The 26,820-nt window shown below is 49.2% G+C and overlaps 1 protein-coding gene across 1 annotated transcript in view; it reads right to left on the reverse strand.

The window, feature by feature from the left end:
• LOC147084155 (uncharacterized) overlaps nt 1–26,614 on the reverse strand; it is a 29,214-nt gene extending 2,600 nt beyond the window's left edge. The window contains exons 1-2 of the mRNA XM_085979838.1: nt 25,779–26,614; nt 9,382–10,368 (exon numbers count right to left, since the gene is read on the reverse strand). Of these exons, the coding sequence (XP_085835964.1) occupies nt 9,382–10,368; nt 25,779–26,522 (1,731 nt within the window). The 5' untranslated portion in view covers nt 26,523–26,614. The remainder of the gene's footprint in view (nt 1–9,381; nt 10,369–25,778) is intronic.
• Between the last annotated feature and the right edge of the window lie 206 nt (nt 26,615–26,820).

The following is a 26,820-nucleotide window of genomic DNA, read 5'->3' on the forward strand; positions in this document are numbered from 1 at the left end:
CACGGATGGCTGTCTTTTCTTTTACACCCTTTTCTTCTCAGTGGAATATATTTTTTTGGAAGTTGTAAAATAACTCCTTAAATGTACACCACTGATCATGTATCGTCTTACCCTTTAATCTATTTCCCCAATCCACTCTACTCAATTCCGCTCTCATACCTTCATAGTCTCCTTTATTCAAGCTTAGCACGCTTGTCTGGTTTCTGTCCCTTCAGCCATTGGAAACGGTTTCTCCTTATTTACTCTCTCAAAATCCATCCTGATTTTGAACAACTCTATCAAATCTCCTCTTAATCTTCTTTGCTTAAGGAGAACAACCCCAGCTTCTCCTGTCTCTCCACGTAACTCAAGTCCCTCATCCCTGGTCCCATTCTCGTAAATTTCTTCTGCACCCTCTCTAAGGCCTTGACATCCTTCCTAAAGTGTGGTGCCCAGCGGAAGCCGAGCCAGTGTTTTATAAAGGCTTAGCATAACCTGCTTGCTTTTGTACTCTATTCCTCTATTAATAAAGTCAAGGATCCTGTATGCTTTTTTAACAGCCTTCTCAACTTGTCCTGCCACCTTCTAAGATTTGTGTACATACACCCCGAGGCCTCTCTGTTCCTGCACCCTCTTTAAAACTGGACCATTTAGTTTATATTGCCTCTCCTCATTCTTCCTACCAAAATGAATCACTTCACACTTCTCTACATTAAATTTAATCTGCCACGTTTCTGCCCATTTCACCAGTCTGGCTACATCCTCCTGAAGTCTGTTACTATCCTCATTGTTTGCTACATTTCTGAGTTTCGTGTCGTCTGTAAATTTTGAAATTTTGCCCTGGATCCCCAAGTCCAGGTCATTGATATATATCAAAAAAAGCAGTGGTCTGAATCAATGTTCACGTTAAGTTGCGCGGCCACGCAGCGGTCTGGAGGTCCCGCGCAGCCGGCTCACCGCCCTATAAATGGAATAAACGCGCATGTGCGGAAATTTGAATGGGCCGTGCAGCCCGTTAAAGGGGCCACGCACCTCAAAAAAAATTAGAGGGAACATTGGCCCTAATACCGACCCCTGGGGAACATCACTGTTTACCTCCCTCCAGTCTGAAAAGAAACCGTTCACCACTACTCTCTGCTTTCTGTCCGTTGGCAGAAAATTGGGAGGGGGCGAGAGCAAACAGCACCTGATTTCTCGCCAAGCACTCACACAGGGGATTTGCCTTACTTTAAATGTCAGTCTCTTACATATACATTATAAAAAAGGGAGACGCTGTCCCTTTAAAATCGGTCATCCACGGGGACGCGGTCCCTTTAATGAAAATCTCATAGAAAGAGCGCCTGTCCCTTTAAGAGAACCCCCACCACTCCCATATTTCTCTTAAAGTGCTTGAAATTAATCATTAAAAACGCAGAAAATTAATATTTAAAAAATTAATTCAGGGAGAAAAAATATTTTTACTCACATTTGCTCCCCAGGGTTTCTTGTTTCTGTTTCATCAATTTAAAAACAAACTGCTTTTTTTATGATCAGCCTGTCTTCTATGTTTCTATGTACTTTCAGTGATGACTTTTATAAACTGGTTTTGCAGGAAATTAGAAGAGGGGAGAGATTTGAAGACACTCGGTCCCTTTGTGACACTAAAGTTGCCGCTGATCCCGCGCATGCGCTCCATGGCCCTGCCCTCTCCTGCTCCACAGGCGCCCGGCCCGCACCGCGCATGCTCAGCAGCCCCCCCGGGAACCTGTCAATCATCCTCCCCCTCTGAATAGGCCCCGCCCCCTCCCCCTACTCCGCATGCGCCGCCGGGCCCGGCTCCCGAAGTTGAGCCACTACCGCGCCTGCGCAGGGCCTCGCATTCTGGGGAAGGCCCGGGCAACCGCGAGAGTCCGGATCACCGGCGGAAAGTGAGTTTTATCAGGGTTTTTTTTACATATAGCGGAGAGAAGCGCGGGTGGGGAGATAAATAAAAAGAAAATACAAACCGCACCGTCCCAGCGCCCTCCCGGCACCGAGCGGCCGCAGCCCCTTGTCTTCTGCAGGGAGCTTGACTGGGCCACGTCATCAACTCCACGGCGGTGACTGACGGGAGCTCCGACCAATAGGGAGAGAGCGGGCGGAGCTCGGAGGACTGAGGTGGCGGCGGGTCCTCCAACCAATCGGGGTGTTCGAGGGGCGGGACTTCCGCCGCCTGCTTCTCCCGCTGCTGAGACACATGGAATGCAGCAGAGGGCGCTCTTCTGAGTTTGGGGCTCAGGCCTGTTAGTGGAGCAGTGCAGAGGGAACTTTACTCTGCACTGGGCTTTACTCCCTCAGCACTGCACTGGAGGGGCAGCACAGAGTTTTAGACTCGAGTCTCTGGAGTGGGACTTCAACCCACAACCTTCTGACTCAGAGGAGAGAGTGCTGCCGCCTGAGCCATGGCTGACACTCTGTATCTAACCCGTGCTGTACCTGCCCTGGGAGTCTTTGATGGGACAGCTTTACTCTGTATCTAACCGGTGCTGTACCTGCCCTGAGAGTGTTTGATGGGACAGTGTAGAGGGAGCTTTACTCTGCATCTAACCCGTGCTGTACCTGCCGTGGGAGTGTTTGATGGGTCAGTGTAGAGGGAGCTTTACTCTGTATCTAACCCATGCTGTACCTGCCCTGGGAGCGTTTGATGGGACAGTGTAGAGGGAGCTTTACTCTGTATCTAACCCGCGCTGTACCTGCCCTGGGAGTGTTTGATGGGACAGTGTGGAGGGAGCTTTACTCTGTATCGAACCCATGCTGTTCCTGCCCTGGGAGTGTTTGATGGGACAGTGTGGAGGGAGCTTTACTCCGTATCTAACCCGTGCTGTACTTGCCCTGGGATTGTTTGATGGGACAGTATGGAGGGAGATTTACTCTGTATCTAACCGGTGCTGTACCTGCCCTGGGAGGGTTTGACGGGACAGTGTCGAGGGAGCTTTACCCTGTATCTAACCCGTGCTGTACCTGCCCTGGGAGTGTTTGATGGGACAGTGCAGAGGGTGCTTTACTCTGTATCTAACCTGTGCTGTACCTGCCCTGGGAGTGTTTGATGGGACAGTGTACAGGGAGCTTTACTCTGTATCTAACCCGTGCTGTGCCTGCCGTGGGAGTGTTTGATGGGTCAGTGTAGAGGGAGCTTTACTCTGTATCTAACCCGTGCTGTACCTGCCCTGGGAGCGTTTGATGGGACAGTGTAGAGGGAGCTTTACTCTGTATCTAACCCGTGCTGTACCTGCCCTGGGAGTGTTTGATGGGACAGTGTAGAGGGAGCTTTGCTCTTTATCTAACCCGTGCTGTACCGGCCCTGGGAGTGTTTGATGGGACAGTGCACAGGGAGCTTTACTCTGTATCTAACCCGTGCTGTACCTGCCCTGGGAATGTGTGATGGGACAGTGTAGAGGGAGCTTTACTCTGTATCTAACCTGTGCTGTACCTGCCCTGCGAGTGTTTGATGGGACAGTGTAGCGGGAGCTTTACTCTGTATCTAACCCGTGCTGTACCTGCCGTGGGAGTGTTTGATGGGACTGTGTAGAGGGAGCTTTACTCTGTATCTAACCCGTGCTGCAACTGCCCTGGGAGCGTTTGATGGGACAGTGTAGAGGGAGCTTTACTCTGTATCTAACCCGTGCTGTACCTGCCCTGGGAGGGTTTGATGGGACAGTGTCGAGGGAGCTTTACTCTGTATCTAACCCGTGCTGTACCTGCCCTGGGAGTATTTGATGGGACAGTGTAGAGGGAGCTTTACTCTGTATCTAACACGTGCTGTACAGCCCTGGGAGTGTTTCTTGGGACAGCGTACAGGGAGCTTGACACTGTATCTAACCCGTGCTGTACCTGCCCTGGGAATGTGTGATGGGACAGTGTACAGGGAGCTTTACTCTGTATCTAACCCGTGCTGTACCTGCCCTGGGAGTGTTTGATGGGACAGTGTAGAGGGAGCTTTACTCTGTATCTAACCCGTGCTGTACCTGCCCTGGGGGTGTTTGATGGGACAGTACAGAGGGAGATTTACTCTGTATCTAACCCGTGCTGCAACTGCCCTGGGAGCGTTTGATGGGACAGTGTAGAGGGAGCTTTACTCTGTATCTAACCCGTGCTGTACCTGCCCTGGGAGTGTTTGATGGGACAGTGTAGAGGGAGCTTTACTCTGTATCTAACACGTGCTGTACAGCCCTGGGAGTGTTTCTTGGGACAGCGTACAGGGAGCTTGACACTGTATCTAACCCGTGCTGTACCTGCCCTGGGAATGTGTGATGGGACAGTGTACAGGGAGCTTTACTCTGTATCTAACCCGTGCTGTCCTGCCCTGGGAGTGTTTGATGGGACAGTGTAGAGGGAGCTTTATTCTGTATCTAACCCGTACTGTACCTGCCCTGGGAGTGTTTGATGGGACAGTGTAGAGGGAGCGTTTCTCTGTATCTAACCCGTGCTGGACAGCCCTGGGAGTGTTTGATGGGACAGTGTAGCGGGAGCTTTACTCTGTATCTAACCCGTGCTGTACCTGCCCTGGGAATGTGTAATGGGACAGTGTAGAGGGAGCTTTACTCTGTATCTAACCCGTGCTGTTCCTGCCCTGGGAGTGTTTGATGGGACAGTGTAGCGGGAGCTTTACTCTGTATCTAACCCGTGCTGTACCTGCCCTGGGAATGTGTAATGGGACAGTGTAGAGGGAGCTTTACTCTGTATCTAACCCGTGCTGTTCCTGCCCTGGGAGTGTTTGATGGGACAGTGTGGAGGGAGCTTTACTCTGTATCTAACCCGTGCTGTACCTGCCCTGGGGGTGTTTGATGGGACAGTGTCGAGGGAGCTTTTGTCTGTATCTAACCCGTGCTGTACCTGCCCTGGGAGTGTTTGATGGGACAGTGTGGAGGGAGCTTTACTTTGTATCTAACCCGTGCTGTACCTGCCCTGGGAGTGTTTGATGGGACAGTGTAGAGGGAGCTTTACTCTGTATCTAACGTGTGCTGTACCTGCCCTGGGAGTGTTTGATGGGACAGTATAGAGGGAGATTTACTCTGTATCTAACCGGTGCTGTACCTGCCCTGGGAGGGTTTGATGGGACAGTGTCGAGGGAGCTTTACTCTGTATCTAACCCGTGCTGTACCTGCCCTGGGAGTGTTTGATGGGACAGTGCAGAGGGAGCTTTACTCTGTATCTAACCCATGCTGTACCTGCCCTGGGAGTGTTTGATGGGACAGTATAGAGGGAGCTTTACTCTGTATCTAACCCGTGCTGTACCTGCCCTTGGGAGTGTTTGATGGGACAGTGTAGAGGGAGCTTTACTCTGTATCTAACCCGTGCTGTACCTGCCCTGGGAGTGTTTGATGGGACAGTGTAGAGGGAGCTTTACTCTGTATCTAACCCGTGCTGTACCTGCCCTGGGGGTGTTTGATGGGACAGTACAGAGGGAGATTTACTCTGTATCTAACTGGTGCTGTACCTGCCCTGGGAGGGTTTGATGGGACAGTGTCGAGGGAGCTTTACTCTGTATCTAACCCGTGCTGTACCTGCCCTGGGAGTATTTGATGGGACAGTGTAGAGGGAGCTTTACTCTGTATCTAACCCGTGCTGTTCCTGCCCTGGGAGGGTTTGATGGGACAGTGTCGAGGGAGCTTTACTCTGTATCTAACCTGTGCTGTACCTGCCCTGGGAGTGTTTGATGGGACAGTATAGAGGGAGATTTACTCTGTATCTAACCGGTGCTGTACCTGCCCTGGGAGGGTTTGATGGGACAGTGTCGAGGGAGCTTTACTCTGTATCTAACCCGTGCTGTACCTGCCCTGGGAGTGTTTGATGGGACAGTGCAGAGGGAGCTTTACTCTGTATCTAACCCATGCTGTACCTGCCCTGGGAGTGTTTGATGGGACAGTATAGAGGGAGCTTTACTCTGTATCTAACCCGTGCTGTACCTGCCCTGGGAGTGTTTGATGGGACAGTGTAGAGGGAGCTTTACTCTGTATCTAACCCGTGCTGTACCTGCCCTGGGAGTGTTTGATGGGACAGTGTAGAGGGAGCTTTACTCTGTATCTAACCCGTGCTGTACCTGCCCTGGGGGTGTTTGATGGGACAGTACAGAGGGAGATTTACTCTGTATCTAACCGGTGCTGTACCTGCCCTGGGAGGGTTTGATGGGACAGTGTCGAGGGAGCTTTACTCTGTATCTAACCCGTGCTGTACCTGCCCTGGGAGTATTTGATGGGACAGTGTAGAGGGAGCTTTACTCTGTATCTAACCCGTGCTGTTCCTGCCCTGGGAGGGTTTGATGGGACAGTGTCGAGGGAGCTTTACTCTGTATCTAACCTGTGCTGTACCTGGCCTGAGAGTGTTTGACGTTGACACCAGGTGCTGAGAATGTTAAAATGTTCCTTTTCCCCACAGTGACATCCAGCACCTTCTTGAGCACAAAAATTCACTTCAAGAAAGTAACACAAACCCATCAGCTTCTCCCCTGGACACCGACATTGAGAGGACAGGGAATGTCTGTAACAAGTCATCAATTAGCTCTTGGCTTATCTTAGAAACAAGGCCTCAATAGACTGGGTGTTTCAAACAAAGCTGATTTATTGATACAGAATCTTAAAATCCAGTCCAGTTATTGGGGTTTTAATATCCACGAAATATAAGATGGTCACCAATAAATCCAGGAGGGAATTCAGGAGAAACTTGTTTACCCAGAGAGTGGTGAGAATGTGGAACTCGCCACCACAAAGAGTAGTTGAGGCTTAAAGTACAGATGCATTTAAGGGGAAGCCACATGAGTGTGTAAGGAATAGGAGGATATGTTGATGGGGTTAATTGAAGTAGGGTGGGTGTGGGGCATAAACACCGGCATGGACCAGTTGGGTTGAAAGTCCTGTTTCTGTGCTGTACATTCTATGTAACACCAAGAACAGTCAAAAGAAGGGAATCATAGAAACATAGAAGGCCCTTCGAGCCTGCTCCGCCATTCAATGAGATCATGGCTGATCATCCAAACTCAGTACCCGGTCCCTGCCTTCTCCCCATATCCCTTGATCCCTTTAGCCTTAAGAAATATATCTAACTCCTTCTTGAATATATTTAATGAATTGGCCTCCACTGCCTTCTGTGGTAGAGAATTCCACAGGTTCACCACTCTCTGGGTGAAGAAATTCCTCCTCATCTCTGTCCTAAATGGCTTACCCCTTATCCTTAGTCTGTGACCCCTGGTTCTGGACTCCCCGACCATCGGGAACATCCTTCCTGCATCTAGTCTGTCCAGTCCTGTTAGAATTTTATAAGTTTCAGTGAGATCACCTCTCATTCTTCTAAACTCCAGCGAGTATAAGCCCAGTCGACCCAAACTTTCCTCATACATCATTCCTGCCATCCCAGATATCAGTCTGGTGAATCTTAGCTGCACTCCTTCCATGGCAAGAACATCCTTCCTCAGATAAGGTGACCAAAACTGCACACAATACTCAAGATGTGGTCTCACCAAGGCTCTGTACAACTGCAGCAAGACATCCTTGTTCCTGTACTCAAACCCTCTCGCTACGAAGGCCAACATACCATTTGCCTTCTTAACTGCCTGCTGCACCGGCATGCTTACCTTCAGCGACTGGTGCACAAGGACACCCAGGTCTCGTTGCACTTCCCCTTCTCCCAATCTATTGCTGTTCAGATAATTATCTGCCTCCCTGTTTTTGCCACCAAAGTGGATAACTTCGCATTTATCCATGTTATACTGCATCGGTCAGGCATCTGCCCAATCACCCAACCTGTCCAAATCATATTGGAGTTTCTCAACATCCTCCTCACAGCACACACGCCCACCCAGCTTTGTGTCGTCTGCAAACTTGGAGATATTACATCTAGTTCCCTTGTCTAGATCATTAATATATATTGTGAATAGCTGGGGTCCAAGGACCGATCCCTGCGGTACCCCACTAGTCACTGCCTGCCACTCGGAAAAAGACCCGTTTATTCCAACTCTTTGCTTTCTGTCTGCCAACCAGTTCTCTATCCAAGTCAGTACCTTGCCCCCCAATCCCATGTGCCTTAACTTTACACGCTAATCTCTTATGCGGGACCTTACCGAAAGCCTTCTGAAAGTCCAAATACACCACATCCACTGGTTCTCCCTTATCTATTCTACCAGTTACATCCTCAAAACACTCCAGTAGATTAGTCAAGCACGATTTACCTTTTGTAAATCCATGTTGACTTTGTCTGATCCTGTCACTGTTTTCCAAGTGCTCTGCTATTACATCTTTTATAATGGACTCTAGCATTTTCCCCACTACCGATGTCAGGCTTACCGGTCTATAAGTCCCTGTTTTCTCTCTACCACCTTTTTTGAACAGTGGGGTAACATTAGCTACCCTCCAATCCATGGGAACTGTTCCAGTATCTATAGAATCATCAGCACAGCAGTTATATAATTTTTTTGATATATATAAATGACCTGGATATTGGAATACAGAGTAGAATTTCTAAATTTGCCGATGACACCAAACTTGGGGGTGTGACAAACGGTGAGGATGACACCAATCAACTGCAACAGGACATAGAAAGGCTAGCAGAATGGGCAGGCAAGTGGCAGATGGAATTTAATACAGAGAAGTGTGAGGTGATGCATTTTGGCAGAAGGAACAGGGAGAGGCAATATACACTTAATGGCACAGTTTTAAAGAGTGTGCAGGGACAGAGGGACCTGGGAGTTAATGTGCATAGGTCCCTGAAGGTGGCGGGACATATTGAGAAAGTGGTTAACAAAGCATATGGGATCTTGGGCTTCATAAATAGAGGTAATGAGTACAAAAGTAGAGAAGTTATACTAAAACTTTATAAAGCACTGGTTAGGCCACAACTGGAGTATTGCGTCCAGTTCTTGTCACCAAACGTTAGGAAGGATGTGAAGGCCCTTGAGAGGGTGCAGAGGAGATTTACCAGAATGGTTCCGGGGATGGGGGATCTTAGCTACAAGGACAGGTTGGAGAAGCTGGATTTGTTTTCATTAAAGCAAAGGAGGTTGAGGGGTGATTTGATAGAGCTGTGCAAGATTATGACGGGTTTGGATAGGCTAGACAGGGAAAGGCTGTTCCCACTAGTTGATGGTACAAGGACTAGGGGACACAGATTTAAGGTTATGGGCAAGTGATACGGGGGGGATGTGAGCAAAAACTTTGTTACGCAGCGAGTGGTGAGGACCTGGAACTCGCTGCCGACGGAAGTGGTGGAAGCAGAGACACTCAATGTTTTCAAGGGGAGGCTGGATAGGCACTTGAGGGAAATAAACTTGCAGGGCTACGGGGATAGAGCGGGGGATTGGGAGTGACTGGATTGCTCTACAGAGAGCTGGCACGGACTTGATGGGCCGAATGGCCTCCTTCTGTGCCGTTATGACTCTATGACTGTGACTGGAACCGTGTGAACGCGCTGGTGTCTCAGTAGGCTGGAGTACTGAGTGAATCCCTTCCCACATACAGAGCAGGTGAATGGCCTCTCTCCAGTGTGGACTTGCTTGTGTGTCAGTAGGTGGGATGGCCAAGTGAATCTCTTCCCACACACAGAGCAGGTGAACGGCCTCTCCCCAGTGTGAACTCGCTGGTGTCCCATCAGATCCCCAGAGCTTTTAAAGCTCTTCCCACAGTCAGGACATTTAAACGGCCTCTCATCAGTGTGAACTCGCTGGTGTCTCAACAGGTGGGGTGATCGAGTGAATTCCTTCCCACACATGGAGCAGGTGAATGGCCTCTCCCCAGTGTGAACTCGCTGGTGTGCCACCAGGCTTGATGACTGAGTGAATCCCTTCCCACACACGGAGCACGTGAATGGCCTCTCCCCAGTGTGAACTCGCTGGTGTCCATTCAAAATCCCAGCGCTTTTAAAGCTCATTCCACAGTCAGAACATTTAAATGGTCTCTCATCAGTGTGAACTCGCTGGTGTCCCAACAGGTGGGATGACTGAGTGAATCCCTTCCCACACACGGAGCAGGTAAATGGCCTCTCCCCAGTGTGAACTCGCTGGTGTCCCAACAGGTGGGATGACTGAGTGAATCCCTTCCCACACACGGAGCAGGTAAATGGCCTCTCCCCAGTGTGAACTCGCTGGTGTCCCAACAGGTGGGATGACTGAGTGAATCCCTTCCCACACACGGAGCAGGTGAATGTCCTCTCCCCGGTGTGAACTCGCTGGTGTCCGTTCAGAGTGCTGGAGCTTTTAAAGCTCATGCCACAGACAGAACATATAAATGGTCTCTGATCAGAGTGAACTCGCTGGTGTTGCTTCAGATCCCAAGAGGTTTTAAAGCTCTTCCCACAGGCAGAACAGTTAAATGGTCTCGTATCAGTGTGAACTCGCTGGTGTGCCTGTAGGTGGGATGGCCGAATGAATCCCTTCCCACACACGGAGCAGGTGAATGGTCTCTTTCCTGCTCTCTCCAGCTGGTGTCCCTTCAGCTCCTGGGACATTTGAAAGCTTTTCCCACAGTCGGAATGTTTCACCAGCCTCTCCCCAGTGTGAACTCGCTGGTGTGCCAGCAGATTCGAGGACTGAGTGAATCTCTTCCCACACACGGAGCAGGTGAACAGAATCTCTCCTGCTCTCTCCAGCTGGTGTCTCTTCAGCTCCTGGGACCTTTTAAATCTCTTCCCACAGTCAGAACATTTAATCGGTCTCTCATCACTGTGAACAAGCTGGTGTCTCAGGAGGGTGGAAGAATGAGTGAATCACATCAAAAATACAGAGCAGGTCAACAGTCTCTCATCGGTGTGGACAAGCTGGTGTCTCAGCAGCACGGATGGTGCACTTAATCCCTTCCACACACGGGGCCGGTGAACAGTTTCTCCCCAGTGTGTAGCCACTGTTGTCGCTTCAAGTACTTGTAGATTTTGAAGCTCTTCCCACACTCAGAACATTTAAAAGGTCTCTCATCAGTGTGAACTCACGGCTGTGCCAGCAGATTGGATGAGCGACTGAATCAGGTCCTGAGGAAACGTGTAACTCTGTCAGATCTTGAGGTGCTGTTTGGTTTGAGCTTCCTGTCTGTAAATGTTCCACTTCTAAAACCCTGTAAAAGGAGTGTAGAAAGGGTAAGGGGGGGAAGCAGGAATCTTTTTTGGCTTATTTTGCCTCAAAGAACAAACAGGGCAGAGCCGGTCCCACTGGTGTCCTGCCGTGCCCACAATAACCAGCGGGCCAGAAACAGCCCAATCCACCTCACTGACTTGGCCCTAAAGTCAAATCAAGTCTCATCAAAGTCTCATCAAATGACATCCTTTGTGACTGTGACAAAGGTAAACTATCCCTCCTCGTCCTTCCTGACTTGTCTGCAGCCTTTGACACGGTTGACCACTCCATCCTTCTCCAACGCCTCTCCACCGTTGTCCAGCTGGGTGGGACTGCACTCGCCTGGTTCCATTCTTATCTATCTAATCGTAGCCACAGAATCACCTGCAACGGCTTCTCTTCCCACTCCTGCATCGTTACCTCTGGTGTCCCACAAGGATCTATCCTTGGGCCCCTCCTATTTCTCATCTAAATGCTGCCCCTTGGTGACATCATCTGAAAACACAGCATCAGTTTCCACATGTACGCTGACAACATCCAGCTCTACCTCACCACCACTTCTCTTGACCCCTCCACAATCTCTAATCCGGTTCTGGGTGAGCAGAAATTTTCTCCAATTAAATATTGGGAAGACTAAAGCAATTGTTTTCAGTCCCTAGCCACTGACTCCATCCCTCTCCCGAACATCTCTCTGTGGCTGAACCACACTGTTAACAACCTTGGTGTCATATCTGACCCTGAAATGAGCTTCCGAACACATATCCGCAGCATAACAAAGACCACCGATTTCCACCTCGGTAACATCGCCCATCTCCACCCCTGCCTCAGCTCATCCGCTGCTGAAACCCTCACCCGGCCCTTTGTTACCTCTAGACTCGACTATTCCAACGCACTCCTGGCTGGCCTCCCACATTCTACCCCACGTAAACTTGAGGTGATCCAAAACTACCCGTGTCGTAACTCAACGCCAAGTCCCGTTCACCCATCACCCCTGTGCTCGCTGACCTACATTGGCTCCCGGTTAAGCAATGCTTCGATTTCAAAATTCTCATCCTTGTTTTCAAATCCCTCCGTGGCCTCGCCCCTCCCTATCTTAGTTATTCCCTTCAGCCTCACAACCACCCGCCCCCCGCGATAGAATCACAGAAAAATAATGACACGGAAGGAGGCCATTCGGCCCATCTTGTCCGTGCCAACCGATTAAGTGCTATCCACACTAATCCCACTTTCCAGCACTTGGTCCGTAGCCTTGTAGGTTACGGCACTTCAAGTGCATATCCAAGTACTTTTAAAATGTGATGAGAGTTTCTGCCTCTACCACCCTGTCAGGCAGTGAGTTCCAGACCCCCACCACCCACTGGGTGAAAACATTTCTCCTCAACTCCCCTCTAAAGCTCCAACCAATTACTTTAAATCTATGCCCCCTGGTTGTGGACCCCTCTGCCAAGGGAAATAGGTCCTCCCTATCTAGGCCCCTCAGAATTTTATACACCTCAATCAGTTCTCCCCTCAGCTTCCTCGGTTCCAAAGAAAACAACCTCCTCCCCCCCCCACACCCCGAGACATCTGCGTTCCTCCAATTCTGCCCTCTTGAGCATTCCTGATTATAATCGCTGCATCATCAGTGGCCGTGTCTTCTGTTGCCTCGGCCCTAAGCTCTGGAATTCCCTCTCTGAACCTCTCTGCCTCTCTTTCATAGAAAATAGGAGCAGGAGTCGGCCATTCGGCCCCTCGAGCCTGCTCCGCCATTCAATGAGATCATGGCTGATCATCCAAACTCAATACCCTGTCCCTGCCTTCTCCCCATATCCCTTGATCCCTTTAGCCTTAAGAAATATATCCAACTCCTTCTTGAATATATTTAATGAATTGGCCTCAACTGCCCTCTGTGGTAGAGAATTCCACAGGTTCACCACTCTCTGGGTGAAGAAATTCCTCCTCATTTCTGTCCTAAATGGCTTACCCCTTATCCTTAGACTGTGACCCCAGCTGTTCACACTATATCTTAATGATCTGGACGAGGGAATTGGATGTAATATCTCCAAATTTGCAGACGACACAAAGCTGGGAGGGAGGGTAAGCTGTGAGGAGGATGTCGTGAAACTCCAGTACGATTTGGACAGGTTGGGTGATTGGGCAGAAACATGGCAAGTGCACTATAATGTGGATAAATGTGAGGTTATCCACTTTGGTGGCAAAAACAGGAAGGCATATTATTATTTGAATGGCAATAGATTGAGAGAAGGGGAAGTGCAAAGAGACCTGGGTGTTATTGTGCACCAGTCGCTGAAGGTAAGCATGCAGGTGCAGCAGGCGGTTAAGAAGGCAAATGGTATGTTGGCCTTTGTAGCAAGAGGGTTCGAGTACAGGAACAAGGATGTCTTGCTACAGTTGTACAGGGCCTTGGTGAGACCGCACCTTGAGTATTGTGTGCAGTTTTGGTCACCTTACCTGAGGAAGGACGTTCTTGCCATGGAGGGAGTGCAGCGAAGATTCACCAGGCTGATACCTGGCATGGCAGGAATGACGTATGAGGAGAGATTGTGTCGATAGGGCTTATACTCACTGGAGTTTAGAAGATTGAGAGGGGATCTCATCGAAACCTATAAAATTCTGTCAGGTCTCGACAGACTAGATGCAGGAAGGATGTTTCTGATGGCCGGGGAGTCCAGAACCAGGGGTCACAGTCTAAGGATAAGGGGTAAGCCATTTAGGACTGAAATGAGGAGGAATTTCTTCACCCAGAGAGTGGTGAACCCGTGGAATTCTCTGCAACAGAGGGCAGTGGAGGCCAGTTCATTAAATATATTCAAGAAAGAGTTGGATATATTTCTTGAGGCTAAAGGGATCAAGCGGTATGGGGAGAAAGCAGGGACAGGGTACTGAATTTGGATGATCAGCCATGATCTCATTGAATGGCGGAGCAGGCTCGAGGGGCCGAATGGCCTACTCCTGCTCCTATCTTCTATGTTTCTATGACCCCTGGTTCTGGACTCCTCCGCCATCGGGAACATCCTTCCTGCATCTAGTCTGTCTAGTCCTGTTAGAATTTTATAAGTTTCAGTGAGATCCTCTCTCATTCTTCTGAATTCAAGAGAATACAGGCCTAGTTTACTCAATCTCTTCTCATACGACAGTCCCGCCATCCCAGGAATCAATCTCGTGAACCTTCATTGCACTCCCTCTATGGCAAGTATATCCTTCCTTAGGTAAGACCAAAATTGTACACAGTACTCCAGGTGTGGTCTCACCAAGGCCCTATATAATTGGAGTAAGACTTCTTTACTCCTGTACTTATATAGTTCTTAAGGCTAAAGGGATATGGGGAGGAGGCAGGGACAGGGTACTGAATTTGGATGATCAGCCATGATCTCATTGAATGGGGGAACAGGCTCGAGGGGCTGAATGGCCTACTCCTGCTGCTATCTTCTATGTTTCTATGTATTCAATCTTTCCTTGTAGCTGAAATTCTCTGGTCCTGGCAACATCTTCGAAAATCTCCCGTCTCGAGCAGTCACATCTTTCCTGCAATGGGGACGACCAGAACTGCACGCGGTGGCCTAACTGGTGTTTTGTACAGTTCAAGCAGAACCTCCCTGCTCTTACATGATAGAGAAAGAGGCACTGCCCCTTTAAATACCTGGGGGGCACCCATTCCCTTTAAATGGCCAAGCAATTCTTTTTGTTGAAAAGGGGCCGCAGTCCCCTTTGACTCACCCCCCCACCCTCTCACCCACCACAAATACTCACAAGAGAGAGAGGAGGAAGAATGCTGGTCTTTGTCCCTTTAAAAGTGGCTGCCCACCAAAATGTTCACAGCACCAGGGCTCTTTGTTCTGGATAAAAGTCAAAAAGAGAAAAGGTTCACTTATTTTTAAATGAATGCAGTTGATGAATAGCCTTGCAATAAAGGTAATGTAAAGGAATAAACACTCACAAGCTGGGTTTTTCCACCCCCTCCTCCCCTTCCCTTTAACAGCTCCTGCAGACAATGAAAGCAGGAAAGCGGCCTGCAGCCCACCGAGGTCCCGCCCCCCTCCCTCCCGCGCCGCCATTGCTTGGAGGACCGTCAGCCCGCCCGGTCCTCCCAGCGTTTTCCACGCTCCTGACTGGCGGGCGCCTCGCGTCGATCACCCCCCCTCCGATTACGTGCTGACGCCAGCACGCAACGCCCAGGGGTCGGTTGGATCGGCGCACGCCACCGCAAGGTAAAAAAAAGACACCCCACACAAATGAGGAAAAACAAAAATAATAATAATCGCACTTTAGAGGGGAGGAGGTTGGGGGAATTAATGAGTGTTTTCAATTTGTTTCGCAAAAAAAATATTTGAAAAGCTTCCCAACGGTGCGAGGCGGGCAGCACATGGGCTCCAGCCAGCCTTTGTCTCACCCACGTGGGCCCGGGGCCCGGACACGCCCACTTGCCTTCCCCTGCACCAATCACAGCGCGGGCAGGCGCAACACGAGGCTGCCAGTGCGCCTGCGCGGGGCCTCCGGGGAGCAGACGGAAGGCCTGGCCCGGTGAAGAGGCGGAATCAGCGGCCGGGGTAAAGTAAAGTGTTGGGGAATCGATTTAAATCGAGGTGAGGGGGGAGCGGAGAGCGAGATTATAAAGAAAAAGACGAGAAAAACCAAACCTGAGAGTCGGGCGGGCGGGACCTCCGCGGACACCGAACGGAGCGGATTGACCTGCGCGGAGTGAGCCGGAACAATGTGATTCTGACTGACGGGAGCGCTGACCAATAGGACGAGGGCTGAGCTGGGAGGACTGAACTGGGCGGCCTGGTCCTCCAACCAATGGCGGCGCGGCAAGGGGGCGGGGCCTCCTCTCCAGCTCAGGTGCGCTGGGGCCGATTGTGACGCGCTGTCCCCAGGTGAGAGCAGCTCAGTCAGCACAGAGCTGGGGCTGGAATCTGGGAGAGGGGCCGCAGGCAGCGGGCCTGGCAAAGGGGCACAAGCTTCACAATACAACCTTCTTTCAAATGCAAAATTGTTTCCTGCAGACATCCCAATCAAATCAAATCAAATCAAATCAACTTTTATTGTCATTGTTAGTGCACAAGTGCAGTACAACGAAATGTAGGCTTGCGGCTCCCGAGAGTGTACAATTTGGATTAGGACACTTAAACATTTCAACATACATTTGTACATATATATTAGCATAAATATGACCATAATAAAGTGCATCGGCAGATGTGCAGGCTTTAGTGTTTATTTGTGGAATTCAGTAGGATGACAGCCCTGGGAAAGAAGCTGTTCCTAAATCTGGTCGTACGGGTGCGAATGCAGCTGTAGCGTCTTCCAGATGGTAGAAGGGCGAACAGACTGTGGCTGGGGTGGGTAGGGTCTTTGATGATGGACCGTGCCCTCCGTAGGCAGCGTTTCTGATATATATGTTCTATGGTCGGTAGCCGGGTGCCGGTAATGCGTTGGGCAGTTTTGACTACCCGCTGCAGGGCTTTCCGGTCATGGGAGCTACAGCTGCCGTACCATACCGTGATACAGTTTGTCAGGATGCTCTCTATAGTGCAGCGGTAGAAGTTAGTGAGGATCGGGGGTGACAGATTACATCCCTTCAGCCTCCTCAAGAAATATAGGCGCTGCTGGGCCTTGGTCACTCTGCAAAAAAAACTGTTTAACAATTCATCATAACTCCCCTGCTTTAGGGGAGGCGTAGAGTGCAAAAGCAAGGAAGTTATGATGAAACTGTGTAAAAGACGAGTCAGCTGTGGCTCAGTGGATAGCAGTCAGAAGGTTGTGGGTTCAAATCCCGCTCCAGGGACTTGAGCATATAAAGCGAGGCTGACACTCCAGTGCGGTGCTGAGGGAGCGCCGCACTGTCGGAGGGGCAGTACTGAGGGAGCGCCGCACTGTCGGGGGGCAGTACTGAGGGAGCGCCGCACTGTCGGAGGGGCAGTACTGAGGGAGTGCCGCACTGTCGGAGGGGCAGTACTGAGGGAGCGCCGCACTGTTGGAGGGGGAATACTGAGGGAGCTCCGCACTGTCGGAGGAGGAATACTGAGGGAGCGCCGCACTGTCGGAGGGGCAGTACTGAGGGAGCGCCGCACTGTCGGAGGGGCAGTACTGAGGGAGCGCCGCACTGTTGGAGGGGCAGTGCTGAGGGAGTGCCGCACTGTCGGAGGGGGAATACTGAGGGAGCGCCGCACTGTCGGAGGGGCAGTACTGAGGGAGCGCCGCACTGTCGGAGGGGCAGTGTTGTGGGAGGGCCGCACTGTCGGAGGGGCAGTAATGAAGGAGCGCTGCAGTGTCGGAGGTGCCGTCCTACGGATGAGACGTTAAACCGAGGCCCCCGTCTGCCCCCTCAGGTGGATGTAAAAGATCCCGTGGTGCTATTTCGAAGAAGTTATCCCCGGTGTTTTGAGCCCAATATTTATCCCTCAATGAACATGACGAAAAAACATTATCTGGTCATTATCACATTGCTGTTTGTGGGAGCTTGCTGTGCGCAAATTGGCTGCCGCGTTTCCCACATTACAACAGTGACTACACTTCTAAAGTACTTCATTGGCTGTAAAGCACTTTGGGACGTCCGGTGGTCGTGAAAGGCAGTTAAGAAGGCAAATGGTATGCTGGCCTTCATTACAAGAGGATTTGAGTACAGGAGTAAAGAAGTCTTACTCCAATTATATCTTCTTCTTTCTTCTTAGGCAGTCCCTGGGAACCGAGGATGACTTGCTTCCACATTAAAAATGAGTTCTCAGGTGTAAGGGTAAACCGGGAGAGCTTCTTCTCCCCGAGACGGACCCTCTGATATAAAGGGTCAACTGGATCCATGTTTATCTGTAATTTAAACAGAGGTCTGGTCGTCTTCCGAGCTCTTTCCCCTAGAGGAGAGGGTAGAATGGGGGTCTTTAGTGTTAAATGGTTTCACCTGGGTCCATTGCTTCCATCACATACCCATCGGTTCCTGTAGACAATCACACGTATCACTTGTCATTAATACAGTACATGGCCCCATCCAACGGGCCCCATTCCCTTTCTTCCGATAACTTGCGTCATTACTTGTTGACCTATTCTGGGCAACTCGTCTGGTTTAAGTCCAGCATTCTGCCTTTCTAGATCTTTAATCTGTTGTTGGTTCCTTACTTCTTTATTTAGTGCTTGTACCTCCTGATTTAGTTGTACTAAGTATTGCCTTAATCTATCTTGTACTGGTCCTGGTTCTCCCACCCCTCCAGCCAAATCCTCTGGTAGTCTCATAGCTCGTCCTGTCATTAATTCATAGGGGGTCAGTCCGGTCTTTCGCCCTGGGGTGGCTCGCAGCCTCATTAGTATGCTGGGTAATAATTCCGACCATCCCTTCCCTGTTTCTTGGATGACTTTTGTCAGCGTTTTTCAGTGTCCTATTCATTCTTTCTACCATCCCCGAGCTCTGGGGGTGATATGGTATGTGATATTTTTGTGTCACATGTAGCAGCTTACAGATTTCTTTCATTATTTTGCCGTTGAAATGAGTGCCGTTGTCTGAGTCAATTTGCAGAGGCACTCCCCAACGGGGTATAACCTCGGTAGCCAATATTAGTGCAACTGTTTTTGCAGAGCAGTCTCGGGTGGCAAAGGCTTCCACCCACCTGGTAAATTGGTCAATTATTACCAGGCAATATTTCTTCCCCCGGTCCTGCGCTAAGGGGCCAGTAAAGTCAATTTGTAAGTTTTCCCAGGGTCCTTGGGGCCCGGGTTGGTTTGCTACTCTAACTCTACATCTCCTACATTATTCTTGCGCATATTATACAGCGGTGGCAATATTTCGCTACTTCCCGACCTATCTTTGGCCACCACCAGTACTGTGTCAGTAGGTGCAACATGTTACTTCTGCCAGTATGTGTTACACCATGGTATAGCGCCATCAGTTGTTGTCTACAACATTCCGGTGCCACCACCTGGTTACATGGGCCCCATTTCCAAATTCCATCTTGTAATTGCACGCCAGCTTGTCTCCATTTCTCCTTTTGCTCTTTACTAGTATTTTCTTGTAGCTCCATTATATTCACTTCCTGTACCCCACTGACTATCATGACCATACTTATTTCGTTTTTGAACGCATCCTCTGGTTGCATTTCTTCCACAGCTAGTTTTGCGCCTCGATCTGCATACCTATTCCCCATAGGGGCCTGGTCCTAGGGTTCATAGAAACATAGAAGATAGGAGCAGGAGTAGGCCATTCGGCCCCTCGAGCCTGCTCCACCATTCAATGACATCATGGCTGATCATCCAAATTCAGTACCCTGTCCCTGCCTTCTCCCCATATCCCTTGATCCCTTTAGCCTTAAGAAATATATCCAACTCCTTCTTGAATATATTTAATGAATTGGCCTCCACTGCCTTCTGTGGTAGAGAATTCCACAGGTTCACCACTCTCTGGGTGAAGACATTCCTCAGAATTTCTCAGTCCTAAATGGCTTACCCCTTATCCTTAGACTGTGACCCCTGGTTCTGGACTCCCCGGCCATCGGGAACATCCTTCCTGCATCCAGTCTGTCCAGTCCTGTTAGAATTTTATAAGTTTCAATGAGATCCCCTCTCATTCTTCTAAACTCCAGTGAGTATAAGCCCAATCGACCCAATCTCTCCTCATACGTCATTCCTGCCATCCCAGGTATCAGCCTGGTGAATCTTCGCTGCACTCCCTCCATGGCAAGAACATCCTTCCTCAGATAAGGCGACAAAAACTGCACACAATACTCAAGATGTGGTCTCACCAAGGCCCTGTACAACTGCAGCAAGACATCCTTGTTCTTGTACTCAAACCCTCTCACTATGAAGGCCAACATACCATTTGCCTTCTTAACCGCCTGCTGCACCTGCATGCTTACCTTCAGCAACTGGTGCACAATAACACCCAGGTCTCATTGCACTTCCCCTTCTCCCAATCTATTGCCATTCAGATAATAATCTGCCTTCCTGTTTTTGCCACCAAAGTGGATAACCTCGCATTTATCCACTTTATACTGCATCTGCCACGCTTCTGCCCCATTAACCAACCTGTCCAAATCATACTGGAGTTTCTCAGCATCCTCCTCACAGCACACACGCCCACCCAGCTTTGTGTCGTCTGCAAACTTGGAGATATTACATCTAGTTCCCTTGTCTAGATCATTAATATATATTGTGAATAGCTAGGGTCCTAGGACCAATCCTGCAGTACCCCACTAGTCACTGCCTGCCACTCGGAAAAAGACCCGTTTATTCCAACTCTTAGCTTCCTGTCTGCCAACCAGTTCACTATCCAAGTCAGTACCTTGCCCCCAATCCCATGTGCCTTAACTTTACACGCTAATCTCTTATGTGGGACCTTATCAAAAGCCTTCTGAAAGTCCAAATACACCACATCCACTGGTTCTCCCTTATCTATTTTACCAGATACATCCTCAAAAAATTCCAGTAGATTAGTCAAGCACAATCCCCAGGCCTGGATGAAATGTATCCCAGACTGTTAAGAGAAGTAAGAGAGGAAATAGCAGAGGCTCTGACCATCATTTTCCAATCCTCTCTGGCTACAGGGGTGGTGCCGGAGGACTGGAGGACTGCTAACGTGGTACCGTTGATTAAAAAGGGAGAAAGGGATAGACTGAGTAATTACAGGCCAGTCAGCCAAACTCAGTGGTGGGAAAATTATTGGGAAAAATTCTGAGGGCCAGGATAAATCTTCATTTAGAAAGACACGGATTAATCAGGGACAGTCAGCATAGATTTGTTAAGGGAAGGTCATGTCTGACTAACTTGGTTGCATTTTTTGAGGAGGTAAGAAGGAGGGTCGATGAGGGTAGTGTGTTTGATGTAGTCTATGTGGATTTTAGCAAGGCTTTTGATAAGGTCCCACATGACAGACTGGTCACGACAGTAAAAGCCCGTGGGATCCAAGACAAAGGGACAAGTTGGATCCAAAATGGGCTCAGAGGCAGGAAACAAAGGGTAAAGGTCGAAGGGTGTTTGTGACTGGAAGGCTGTTTCCAGTGGGGTTCCGCAGGGCTCAGTACTGGGCCCTTTGCTTTTTGTGGTATATATCAATGATTTGGGCTTGAATGTAGGAAGAATGATTAAGAAGTTTGCAGATGATGCAAAAGTTGGCCGTGTGGTTGATAATGAAGAAGAAAGCTGCAGACTGCAGGAAGATATCAATGGACTGGTCAGGTGGGCAGAACAGTGGCAAATGGAATTCAATCTGGAGAAGTGTGAGGTAATGCATTTGGGGAGGGCTAACAAGGCAAGGGAATAGAATATAAATGGTAGGACACTGAGAAGTGCAGAGGATCAGAGGGACCTTGGAGTGCATGTCCACAGATCCCTGAAGGTAGTAGGACAGGTAGATAAGGTGGTTAAGAAGGCACACGGGATACTTGCCTTTATTAGCCGAGGCATAGAATGTAAGAGCAGGGAGGTTATGCTTGAACTGTATAAAACACTAGTTAGGCTGCAGCTAGAATACTGCATGCAGTTCTGGTCACCACATTACAGGAAGGATGTGATTGCACTAGAGAGGGTGCAGAGGAGATTTACGAGGATGTTGCCTGGGCTGGGGAATTTTAGCTATAAGCAAGGGTTGTTTTCTTTGGAACAGAGGAGGCTGAGGGGAGACCTAATTGAGGTGTATAAAATTATGAGGGGCCTAGATATAGTGGATAGGAAGGACCTATTTCCCTTAGCAGAAGGGTCAATAACCAGGGGGCACAGATTTAAAGTAATTGGTCTGAAGTTTAGAGGGGAATTGAGGAGAAAAGTTTTTCACCCAGAGGGTGGTGAGGGTCTGGAACTCACTGCCTGAAAGGGTGGTAGAGGCAGAGACCCTCATCACATTTAAAAAGTACTTGGATATGTACTTGAAGTGCCGTAACCTACAAGGCTACGGACCAAGTGCTGGAAAGTGGGATTAGGGTGGATAGCTCTTTGTCGGCCGGCACGGACAAGATGGGCCGAATGGCCTCCTTCTGTGCTGTAAATTTCGATGATTCTATGATTCATTGATCATCCCATTCCCAAGCTGACTCTGTGTTAACACCTCAGACGCGCCGTCCCACGTCGGGTGACTCCCTCAACCTGTTCTCCCGGTTACAGAACCAGTTTGTCTCTCTCAGGAATGCCCAAGGCTCTGTTGTCTGAGCATCAGCTCACTCGTGACCTCACATGTTGCAACAAGTCTGCTGCCTGAGCAGTTTGCAGTGTTATTAGGTCTGTGGGTCTCTTAGCAACCACCTCCCTTATCTAGGCAAAGGGCTCATCTCCTGACTTTGGGTGTTATCACTCCAAACTTCAGCATTCCCTGTCTTTTAGCTTCAATCTGTCTGTGTCCACCCAGTGACAACACTGAGCTCCTCCCTCCAACCACTGACACTCGCCCTCTTGCTGAGAAAGAAAGACTTGCATTTATATAGCGCCTTTCACAACCTCAGGATGTCCCAGAGCGCTTTACAGCCAACGAAGAACTTCTGAAGTGTAGTCACTGATGTAATGTCGGAAACACGGCAGCCAATTGGCGCACAGCAAGCTCCCACAAACAGCAATGTGACAATGACCAGATAATCTCTTTCAGTGATGTTGATTGAGGGATAAATATTGGCCCCAGGACACCGGGGAGAACTCCCCTGCTCTTCTTCAATGTAGTGCCATGGGATCTTTTACATCCACCTGAAAGAGCAGACGGGGGCCTTGGTTTAACATCTCATCCGAAAGACAGCACCTCTGACAGTGCAGCACTCTCTCAGTACTGGAGTGTCAGCCTAGATTTTTATGCTCAAGTCTCTGGACTGGGACTTGAACCCACGACCTTCTGACTCAGAGGTGAGAGTGCTGCCCACTGAGCTAAAGTGCCTGGAGCTAAGCCAGCTGGGATACTTGACATAGGATTACATCGGATATACGGCACAGAAACAGGCCATTCGGCCCAACCAGTCCATGCCGGTGTTTATGCTCCACTCGAGCCTCCTCCCGTCTTTCCTCATCTAAATCTGTCAGCATAACCCTCGATTCCCTTCTCCCCCATATGCTTGTCTAGCCTCCCCTTAAATACATCGATACTATTCGCTTCAACCACTCCCTGTGGCAGCGAGTTCCACATTCTCACCACTCTCTGGGTAAAGAAGTTTCTTCTGAATTCCCTATTGGATTTCTTGGTGACTATCTTATATTGAGGCCTCTAGTTATGCTCTTCCCCACAAGTGGAAACATTCTCTCTGTATCCACTCTCAACATTTTTCATAATTTTAAAGACCTCTATTAGGTCACTCCTCAGCCTTCTGTTTTCAAGAGAAAAGAGACCCAGCCTGTTCATCCTTTCCTGATATGTATACCCTCGCATTTCTGGTATCATCCTTGTAAATCTTCTCTGCACCCTCTCCAGTGCCTCTATATCCTTTTGATAATATGGCGACCAGAACTGTACGCAGTACTCCAAGTGTGGTCTAACCAAGGTTCGATACAGGTTTAGCATAACTTCACTACTTTTCAATTCTATCCCTCTAGAAATAAACCCTAGTGCTTGGTTTGCTTTTTTTTATGGCCTTGCTAACCTGTGTCGCAACTTTTAGTAATTTGTGTATTTGTACTCCGAGATCCCTTTGTTCCTCTACCCCACCTCGACTCGCACCCTGCCAGTGATAAGTGACCTCCCCATTCTTCCTACCAAAAAGTAATACCTCACATTTATCTGTTCAGCCTTGGTCAGTCTGCAAAAACTCTGAAATGTTTAATAATGAAATCAGGGAGTCAAAAAGCTCAGGTGAGGCAGTTTAAAAAGACAGTCCCTGACCAGAGATTGCTGGATGCTGACACTCGGTGCTCACGAGGACAGAATGTCCCATTCCCCAGGCACGGACATCCAGCACCTCGATCACAGCAACAATTCACAAAACAATGGCAATATAACTTGGAGCAGAGACGGTTAAGTGGAGCTGTGATCGAGGTGCTCAAAATTATGAGGGGTTTTGATCGAGCAAACAAGGAGAAGCTGTTGTCACTGGCAGGAGGGTCGGTAACGAGAGGACACAGGTTTCAGATCATTGGCAAAAGAATCTAGAGAGGAAATGAGGAGACTTTTTTTACACAGCGAATTGTGATGATCTGGAATGCGCTGCCTGAATGGGAGGTGGAAGCAGATTCAATAGTAACTTTCAAAAGGGAATTGGATATATACTAAAGGCAGAAATTTGCAGGGCTGTGGAGAAAGAGCAGGGCAGTGGGACTAATTGCATCGCTCTTTCAGAGAGCCAGCAGCAGCACGATGGGCTGAAAGGCATCCCACTGTGCTCTATGATTCTATAACATCAGCTTCACTCTGCTCACTAGTACTGAGAGAACAGGGAATAATCTTTAAATCCAGCCCAGTTATTGGGGGGCTCTGAACATTAACAAGCCCCAGTTGCCTGAATTAACATGGTTCAGTCCTGGATGTGATTAAAGGCATCGGAAACAGTGTAATCGAACCACCGCAGTCACAATGTGGACACTCTGGTGTGTCAGCGGGTGGGATACACCAGGGAATCCCTTTCCACACACTGAGGTTGACTCTAATGATCGGGAGTCCCAGGGTTTCGGACACCAGATAATCAAGCTCACAAGAACACAAACTGTCTCTCCAGGCTTTATTAAGAGCGCTGCATAACACAGATCGGGTGATAATTCCCTCAATCTGGAGAATAGAAGTACAGTGGATTCGCGCGCGATCTTCTCGAGTCTGTTCCAACTGACAACGGCTTAAGTGGCCTGTTCTTATGCACAAGCTTGGTTACCGCTCAGAAAATGGGATTGTTTGGACCCATCTGTTGACCGCCTCCTGAACTCCTGCTAATTCAGGGAATTTAGTCCATCTGTGACCAGACTATAACCACAAGCCCGTCTGGTTATCACACCTATACGGTCCGTGAGGTTATTATTAGATTCACACCCAGACGTTGTGCCTTCACTTGTCTGGCACTTCATCCCATAACACGGGTACAGGGGCTCAGTAATGTTTCATTCATCAGAAAAAGACAAAGTACAACAACATACTGGACAGCTTAACAAAATCTCATCATATTTATGGGGCTATAAATATAATAGTCATTAATAAATCCAGGAGGGAATTCAGGAGAAACTTCTTTACCCAGAGAGTGATGAGAATGGGGAACTCACTACCACAGGGAGTAGTTGAGGTGAACAACATAGATGTATTTAAGGAGAAGCCAGATAAACATAGGAGGATATGTCGGAGGAGGCTCGCGTGGAGCATAAACCCCGGCATGGACCAGTTGGGCCGAATGGCCTGTTTCTGTGCTGTACATTCAATGTAATAACATGAACAGTCCACCGGCGCGCTCGAGGCCTTCCGTGACCGGTGGGTACCGGAGGGACTGGCGTGTATCATCACCACCGAAAATAGAATTTTAATTTCATTTAAGTTTCCTTTAAACTTTTTTTGGTTATGTTACAGGTTTTATTGGTTGTGATGGTTGACTTTTAATAGGCAATTGCCTGTGATAAGGAGAAAAACAAAAATAACATTAACAGTCAAATCAAGGGAATCATCAGCACAACAGATTGAAAGATTAAACAGCAGTACAAGAATTTATAAAACATTCATCCATTCCACATTCATGTCACCCCAGCTGTCTACAGGACCCTGCGCTACAGAACAGTGTGAACTTGCTGGTGTCTCAGCAGGTCATTGGAGCTTTTAAAGCTCTCCCCACAGTCAGAACATGTAAACGCTCTCTCATCAGTGTGAACAAGCTGGTGTCGCTTCAGGACCCTGGAGCTTTTAAAGCTCTTTTGGCACAGAACATTTAAACACTCTCTCATCAGTGTGAACAAGCTGGTGTCTCAGCAGGTGGGATGTGTAAGTGAATCCCTTCCCACACACTGAGCAGGGGCAGGGAAATGGCCTCTCCCCGGTGTGAACTCGCTGGTGTCTGGTCAGAGTCCCGGAGCATTTAAAACTCTTCCCACAGTCAGAACATGTAAATGGTCTCTCATCGGTGTGAACAAGCTGGTGTTGCTTCAGATACCTGGAGCATTTGAAGCTCTTCCCACAGTCGGAACATGTAAATGGTCTCTCATCAGTGTGAGCAAGTTGGTGTTCCTTCAGATCCCTGGAGTATTTGAAGCTCTTCCCGCAGTCGGAACATTTAAATGGTTTCTCATCGGTGTGAACATGCTGGTGTTCCTTCACATGCCCGGAGTATTTGAAGCTCTTCCCGCAGTCAGAACATTTAAATGGTTTCTCATCAGAGTGAACAAGCTTGTGTCTCAGCAGGTGGGATGAATAAAGAAATCCCTTCCCACACACGGAGCAGGTGAACGGATTGTCCTTGGGGTAACTGCGCCGATGAACTTCTGACGTAGACGGGGAACTGAATCCCTTCCCACCATCCCCACCTTTACCCGGTTTCTCCCCGGTGTGACGGAGCACGTGTCTCGCCAAGGCAGGCAATCGGCTGAAGGCGAGTCCACACACGGAACACGTGTGCGGTTTGTCAGCGCTGCGATCGCTGCTCTCTCCTTCCATGTGCAAAGGCCGATGATATTCAGGTCCTGATGAATTGAGCAACTCTGTCAGATCTTGTGGTGATGTTTGGTTTGAGCTTCCTGTCTGTAAATGCTCCACTTCTAAAACCCTGTAAAAGGAGTGTAGAAAGGGGTAAGAGGGAGAATGTTGTCTCATGTCCCCCTTTCCCAGCCCAGGGGCAGTGAAGCTGCATTTCAGGCTCCAGTTGCTGCACAGGTTGGTTGAAAGGATTAACAGTAATGGCGGCTGCAATCCCCACAAGCCCCCGCGCTCCAGAAAGCGCTCCGGCCGCCGCACT

Source organism: Somniosus microcephalus, unplaced genomic scaffold, assembly GCF_052327205.1.
Source record: "Somniosus microcephalus isolate GS21.2 unplaced genomic scaffold, FLI_Smic_1.0 scaffold1, whole genome shotgun sequence".
Taxonomy (NCBI): Eukaryota; Metazoa; Chordata; class Chondrichthyes; order Squaliformes; family Somniosidae; genus Somniosus; species Somniosus microcephalus.